Here is a 7500-nt window from a genome sequence, read left to right on the forward strand (position 1 = left end):
TCTTTGCCCCGGCTCCAATCCCAGCTCCGACACGCATGGACCTGTCCGCCACTACTGTGGCCCCCGATCCAACTTTTCCCCACATTGGACTAGCTGCTACCGACTTTGCTCCAGATCCCACCCACGCAGAACCGTCCACCACTACCTTAGGAACTCTATCTCCTACTAGTTTGGACACATGTCCGGCACTAGCTCCCACCTTCCCCCATACAGAACTATCAACCACCTTCTTGTGGACGTTCTGTGCTCCGCTGCCGACTGTCCCCCACACCGGACTACCCTTCACCTTCTTTGCTCCCTCGCCGACCCACACAGAGCTATCCGCCAACAGCTTGGGTAACATCTTTGCGCTTGACTCCATTTTCTCCATAATGGAGCGGAAGAGTGAAGGGGACATGGTGGAACGTGTGATAGGAGGAAGGCTCTGAATATTCATCGAGCTTACACTCATCTCCGCCTCATCCCTTGTTTGCTCAATCTCCTCCTCTCTCACTTCCTCTTCTGCCTCAGCCACAGGCTGCATGTAGGAATAAAGCACCCGCCTCTCAGAGCTGAACGGTCCGTCTTGCTCTAGTGTCCCTCTCCGTCTCGACCTTGCTATCTCTACCTGTCTCTGCCTCACTCTGTTCTCTGCCTCCTGAAAAGCAGGATGGGAGTAGCACTGCCCTCCAGCTTCCTTCACCATCTGCTCCACCTTCTCCAGCAGCTCTGCCACACTCCTCCTGTCCCTCCCACCCTCTCCCTGCTCCAGCACATGAAACCTGTCCCTGCATTTCTCCACGAGCTTCAACAAATCTCGCCGCTGACCAGCGATGTACGCCTCCACGCCGTCTTTCCCCACCTTCTCGGTTTCCCTCAGTTTATCTGCGTAAGTGAAGAGCAGCAGAGTGTGTCTCTGGACCACCTCAGGGCCAAAAACGGTCTCGAGGGCCTCGAGAGCCTGCAGCTCGGTCTTCGCAGGCTGGTCTAAGGGGACGCACAGGAGGAAGGCGTGTGGACCAGGGCTGGACAACGCCACGCAGGAGGAGATCTGAACTCGCACCTCATCTGGAGTTTGCTCTGAATTGAACCAGTCTGGGGTATCCACCACCGCCACCTGCAGGAGAGAGGGGAGACACGTGCAGCGATGTGGAGAGTTGATTGGGAGAAAACCAGCATGATTGTTTTTTTGACACAAAATAAGCAGCATGTCAAAGATCAGATTTTTGCGGGGCCAGCGATGGCACGTGGAGTGAAAGGAAAATGAAAACAAACAACATCTTTATCACATACCTGTCTTCCCTCAACCAGCGCCTTCTTTTTCTCACACTCCTGAGTGATGGCACTGAGGCTCTCAGGGCGTGACTTGAATTCCTGCCGCCCCAGTATGTTGTTGCCAGCTGCACTTTTCCCTGATCCAGATCGCCCAAGCAGCACCAGACGCAGCTCCGGAGAAGATGAAGGCGAGGATGATGCGGCGAATGAGGAAGGAGAGGCGGGTGAGGGGAACGAGGCGGGAGAGGAGGCAAAGGTCGGCGAGGAGGAAAAGACGGGCGAATGAGGAGCGGAGGTAGGAGACGCCTCGGGGGATCTCTCTTCGAAGCTGTTTATTCTGTGGTGAACTGAAAACAATCAGGTGACAGTTGGAGTTTAATATGAAAAACTACAATTATTTTTGTAACATCTGACATCATCGGAGTGCACTTTTAAGTAACATAATACGAGACAGTGAGGCCTTGTGACTCACAAGTTGTGACCACTTTTGGAGTTGATTTAACCTCAGACATTTGTGAGAGTATAGCTCCATCTACAGAGGAAAAACAGTAAATATGAGTCCTGCTTTGCACTCACATTCATTTTTGAGTTGTTTTTTTCAACTCACTGTGATTTAGAACAACATTAGGTACAAAAAAGAAAATATTTACCTGCATTTAGTCTGAAACTGGGCGTCCTGTTGGCCTGCCTGTCATTGTGCGGCTCTGAAGATGACTGTTGCTCTGGTGCTGGAGTTGAATTGAGCCCGTTAGATCTTTGGCTCACGCCCACACTTCCCTCCATCTCGTCCCTCTCTTCTCTCCTCCACTTCTCTGAGGCGGTGCTGTGCTCCACACTCCTCCGTGTTTCTGGGTTGGGGGTGTACACGGTCTCTGTCCTCGCCACCTTTTGAGCTCTGTAACTTTCCATAAGTTCTCGCTTTCTGTCTTTTACTCGTTGCTCCAGCTCTCTCTCCTGAACCGATTTCATATGGAAAACACCATTTTCCGTCACCATATTGTCCACCTGTAAGATAAATAAACAAACAATTAATTTAGGAAATGTCCCCCATCCTCATATTTACAATTATAGTGCCATGTTTTATAATTCCTGCAATTAATCTCCAATGTGGAATTAATGTCTGTCAAAGTTACATTGTAATCAGCCTAATTATTACTACGTCTGGGTGTGATTGTTGAGTGTGAAACAGGGCGTTGCTGGGAAAAACAGGAATGCTCAGACAAAACAAAACAAAACAAAGAGCTGTACCACATGCAACATGTTATAAAAACTGAATTTCACTCTGAGGATTTTAAAAAGTTCTTCACAAAAATCTAAAACGATACACCAAAACTGACTAAACTGTGAGATCAATCAGTAAGACAACAGAGAAGCTGTGAACAATATGCACTGAACAAAGTGTGTGTGCAAACTCGACTCTTCATGCTGTTCTTTTGATTGCTCCATACGCAGACGTCTCACCTTTTTCAGCAGCTCGGAGACCTGCTCCCTGTTCTGTCGCTGACGATTATTGATGACATGGTACCTGCCCCCGCAGCGTTCAATTATCTGCCTCAGACCTGGGTGTTCTTTCTGCAGGTATTCCTGAGGAAAGCATTTTAGATTTGCAACGGGTTTCCTCATTCTCAGCATGTCTCACAAAGTAGTTTGGAATTAGGGCAAAAGTTTAGACGGATGGCTCTTATTCGGTGTGTCACAAGACTGGCCGACTCATTTAAAACTCAAATGCAACGCTTAAGTTGAATCGCAAGATACCAAAGTGAATACCAGACTTTAAAAGCTTTTTACAGTAAAAATTAGAGTGCTCGAAATTAATATCTCAGCACACCACAGACAGCGTGTGCAACTCTAATACCTCCACTGTTTTTCCCATCAAATAGTCCCCACAGGTCAGCAGGACCATGGTGTGGTCCAGCGCCTCCTTCCCAAGCGCCTCCTCCAGCTCTGCAGGCACAAGACCCTCCATCTGAGAACGAGAAAGTCAAATAATATTAGGACTTTAATTGCTAAATTCACTGTCCAATAAATATATGCACCTTGTATAGGTGTTCATTGTACTTTACTCAAACCTCTTAATTTTCAACAAAATAAAAGGAAAATCAATGAATATTGTATATTAAGAGGAATCAAAAGCATGTCTTTTACTTTTAAAACTGCCAAAATGATACCATAGATGACTGTATGAGTAAATGAGACATAATGCCATGACAGCAACACAAGTGGAAGGGCAAAGTGAGTCAACAACCCACCTCTGTGAATTGGTTAACAGGCACCAGCAACAGAATGGCATGTGGGCCTGGTGCGACCAACGGCATCGCTCGCTGCGTCTCCGTCCTCACACTGTCCTCCATCTTGCCGCCGCTCCAGTACCATCTCGGCGCCTCCACCACCGTCACACTCCTGCCCTCGGCGATGCCCTGTCGCAGCTGGCAGCTCCTGGAAGCAGCGGGGGAGATGGGAGACAGCTGGCCCAGGATGGTGTCGCCCGAGGACGTCTTTCCACACCCGATGTTTCCCAGTAGGACAAGTCTCAGCTCTGGGGATGAGGACCCCCCTCTCAAGAGTTCACTCATGGCTGGAAAGAGAGAGGAGTTGGAGGAGGAGGAAGGGGTCAAATGTGCTGGATGTATTTCAGTATCAAAATTACTGGTGCTATTTGATGGGAAGCTACACCAAATAACCAGAAGGCAAAAGGTGTGTTGTGAGATTGCGTAATCGTACATGTGGCCTTTGGCCAAATATTTGACTTTTAGAAGACGTATCCCCATGCAAATAAAACTGGAAAAACTGAATTGGACGGGTTGGGTATGAGTTTAACAAACAAACATGTGAAAGATGACTTCTGATGCGTTTCATCCGTGATGCGTGTGACTCTCTGATCGTTTGTGTTCGATAGTTAAAAGAACGCCGTCTTCTTATTTAGTTTCCTTTGAGCACCACCTTTCTCTCCATCCTATCGCCTGAGTTAACAAGAACTAAGATAATCGATAATAGCTGGGCTCCTACATGAAGCTTTCATTTCACATTTTTCTTCCTTCACTAACTGCATCCCTTTTTTCTTGCGCCACACCTTACCAGTCCTGTTCAACAGCATTCTACCCGGACATTTATGTATAGACTCAAATACACAAAACATATAAAAATGGACGGAACATAAGGTATTGCAAGACCTCATGAAAACTGTACACATTTAGCACTAAAGTGAAACTCAAACTTGGTATTAAAGTAAAGAGTAAAGCCAGACAGACACTTGTTTTGTCTATTTAAAGCTCACAGAACACTGACAACCATTTCTATGGTCACTAAACAGCTGCCTCATTCAAACAATAAACAAACATACTTACTCAATCGTGTTAGGATTTTTTAAGTTGTGTTCATGTGTCGTCTTCTCTGCGTGCTCCGTTTGTTCAGTATTCACTGAATTATATCTCTCATCCAGACAACTCAACCAGCGCAGTATGTCGACGACTAACAGCTGCCTACGCAGGTGAGACATGCAGTCTTAGGGAGGTACCCGTCTCACCACTCCCAACACTGAACGCATGCCCACATGAATGCACTCAGAAGTATATATTTTTTTTCTTTCCGCGTACACAACTGGTTTCTTTTGTCTGCGGGCTGCCAAGCATTCCAAGATGGGGCGGAGGTGGTGCATCCCGGGGCACATGTGAATCATTCTGCCTTACTTTTATCTACCACACCCCAGAGGTGTCAAAACGCATGGATGACAGGGTTTGAGTCGTCAGGTTAATAACTGGTAAATATTGTGAGACTCAATAGTCAGGGCAAGTTGACGATGTAAAGTCTGAATAAATCAACGAGGAACTTCACAAAATAGGGAATAGCAGTTTCACTTTACATAGTGTTTGAAAACCGTAAAGCCTCGAGCTTTGAGCCTGAGACTTTTATATTGTACTGTATACAAACTAGATTCACCGCCTGTAGTTGTCTGCCTCCACCAACCACTCAAGTTACAGTTTACATCCAAAATGTCATCACTTCATCATTTTATCCTATGGGACGTTTGTGTGAAATTGTCATAATTAGCATATGAATGTTTCTAGTTAAGTTGAGTTCACAACAACCTTTGACCACCAACATCTAAATCAGTTCAACACTGAGTCCAGGTGGAAGTTTGCGCCAAATTTGAAGAAATGCCTTCAGGCACGAGACATCGCGTTCACGAGAATGGACTGGACAGACGGACAGACAACCTGAAGACATAATGTCGGGGCGGAGGCAAAAAAAAAAATAAAAAATAAAAAGACTGACAATGTACCTCACAATACAATTGTCTTACAATGCTGTGGTCAATTCATCATTTGTAAAAGCTCAATTGAAATGACTCTCCACACATGCATTTAACTTGCCATGAGTTAATTGGTCCCATAAACTGTGAGCAACATTTGTAAACATTAGATATGAAACAAGTTTACTTTAAAATAGTTTGAGTGCGTTTGCACTCAAACTATTTCAGAGTGCGTTTGCAAGATTTTGTTTAGTTTCAGGATTTTATGTATTTAGTTTTACAGTAGTTTTAGTTTGTTTTGTTAAGGTATAATGACTCAGATGTAGCTACATACACATACAAAATAAGTGCTTGGAAAACTGAATGAAAAATGCCCATTATGTTTAAATATTTTGATTTGGGAATCAACTTGATTACTCTTTCGCTACCAAACTTTTTTGACCTTTTCCTCTTGACCCCAGTTGGTGAACATTAAACCTGAGCTGAATAGCTAGGATATATGGCATTTGATCGACTATAATATTTAAATCATGTTCTTGTTATTTAATTCTACAAGGCCAGACTGCATGTGAAAAACAACAGGGACTAATTGTGAAGCATTTGTGGCACAGTGCCATCTCCTGGAATGTCAAAGTCGATTCAGTTCTGTGGCTCAATGTCATGAGAGTTGACGGAAATCCATGCTGTGTCCTTTTTATTGGTAGATAGTCATAGCTTAAAAAACCAAAGAGTCATGTCATTTTTGTTTATTTTCTTTTAGCCTTACGAAAATATTTTATTTTTAGTTTACAATAATTAAACGGATATGAAATGGAGGTTTCTGTTGTCATATGCAGTCAAACTTATCAGGGGCTAAAGATAGTTATATTACTTAAAATTAACTCGTGCAAATTTGTAGTTTCTTCAACTTTTACATTTAAGGGTAAATCCAAGAACATTTAAGAGACTATGAAGTAAATGTATGGGACGCCTGATCAACTCCACGGTAAAGCAGAAGAGAAACCATTGACACTTTTAATGTGTCCAGTGACACAGACTGATGTATCTAGTCAGTGAAAAGTTACATAACTCAATCTTATTATTATTATCTTTTAATCAAAAAACAAATACAAGAATGTATCCAACATATTAAAGTAAACTTGCATGATTGTGATATCACTCAAATAATTTCTATAGTGAAAACAAATGTTCTTGTACAACAACACAAATTTAAGGTGTACTTTCCAAGTGTAAACTAACGTATAATGTCTTTCAGTATCAGAATGTGCTGTCAGTGGGGTCATCACTCACAACCCGGGCATCAGATAGGAAATGTTTTCCAGAGTGGAGGGCTTAAAAACAACAAAGATAATATTATATTACATTTGTAGAGTGTATAGTACACGGTGAGTATTCACTGTTAAGCGGCTGCATCTCTCACCAGTGTGTGCTGAGTGCAGCTCCTCAGCTCTGGTATCTGTGCAGTGAGGCAGAGGAGAGGAGCCAGAGCACACAGCAGAGAGTCCAAGAGCAGAGACACGCTGCTCGACATGCTCACCGCTTTCTGCAGAGAGAGGGAGAAAAGCAATCAACTCTTAATGCAGTGCATGGATGTTTAATGGAGGATAAATTAAACCCACACTTCTTAATATTATTGTAGTCCGTTTCATTTTTACCTCGTAATATTTCACATCTCCAATGAATATATAAAAGAAGGAAGGGTCATTATGTCACTGAACTCACGTTGGCACCAAGCCGGTACTGTTCTACATGCGTTTAATTGGAACAGATCGTCTTTATTATCAATAACTAACCAACCATCACACTGTGATGATATTTAACAATATTCAGGAGGGCCAACATTGGCCAGCTCTCTATTATTATCATCATCATCATCATCATCATCATCATCATCATCATCATCAGGAGGTGTTGCCAAACGCCAAATTTATAACGTTACGCCTCTATACATCTGGACCTTTATACCAGTATCTGTCACTTTGTCTGCCAATGAACTA

At 43.7% G+C, this 7500-nt stretch overlaps 2 protein-coding genes across 7 annotated transcripts in view; both read right to left on the bottom strand.

The window, feature by feature from the left end:
• The window catches only part of LOC137884843 (uncharacterized), a 5108-nt gene extending 1503 nt beyond the window's left edge, over positions 1-3605 (bottom strand). Inside the window, exons 1-7 of one of the 2 annotated variants that reach the window (XM_068726884.1) lie at positions 3504-3605; positions 3110-3220; positions 2716-2838; positions 1905-2259; positions 1727-1786; positions 1273-1601; positions 1-1096 (exon numbers count right to left, since the gene is read on the bottom strand). The exon at positions 1-1096 is cut by the window's left edge and continues 1503 nt beyond it. In XM_068726884.1, the coding sequence (XP_068582985.1) occupies positions 1-1096; positions 1273-1601; positions 1727-1786; positions 1905-2259; positions 2716-2838; positions 3110-3220; positions 3504-3605 (2176 nt within the window). The remainder of the gene's footprint in view (positions 1097-1272; positions 1602-1726; positions 1787-1904; positions 2260-2715; positions 2839-3109; positions 3221-3503) is intronic. The other variant, XM_068726885.1, reaches the window with a different exon arrangement.
• A 21-nt stretch (positions 3606-3626) lies between these two features.
• LOC137884844 (HMG box-containing protein 4-like) overlaps positions 3627-7500 on the bottom strand; it is a 10938-nt gene continuing 7064 nt past the window's right edge. For 4 of the 5 annotated variants that reach the window (XM_068726886.1, XM_068726891.1, XM_068726889.1 and 1 more), the window contains 2 exons: positions 6924-7046; positions 6579-6834 (listed from right to left, as the gene is read on the bottom strand). In XM_068726886.1, the coding sequence (XP_068582987.1) occupies positions 6790-6834; positions 6924-7046 (168 nt within the window). In that variant the 3' untranslated portion in view covers positions 6579-6789. Of the gene's footprint in view, positions 3830-6578; positions 6835-6923; positions 7047-7500 lie in introns of those variants that run through there. The other variant, XM_068726888.1, reaches the window with a different exon arrangement.

This window comes from Cebidichthys violaceus, unplaced genomic scaffold (genome assembly GCF_023349555.1).
Source record: "Cebidichthys violaceus isolate CVI_PGR_0920_01 unplaced genomic scaffold, fCebVio1.0.p SCAF_4, whole genome shotgun sequence".
NCBI lineage: Eukaryota > Metazoa > Chordata > Actinopteri > Perciformes > Stichaeidae > Cebidichthys > Cebidichthys violaceus.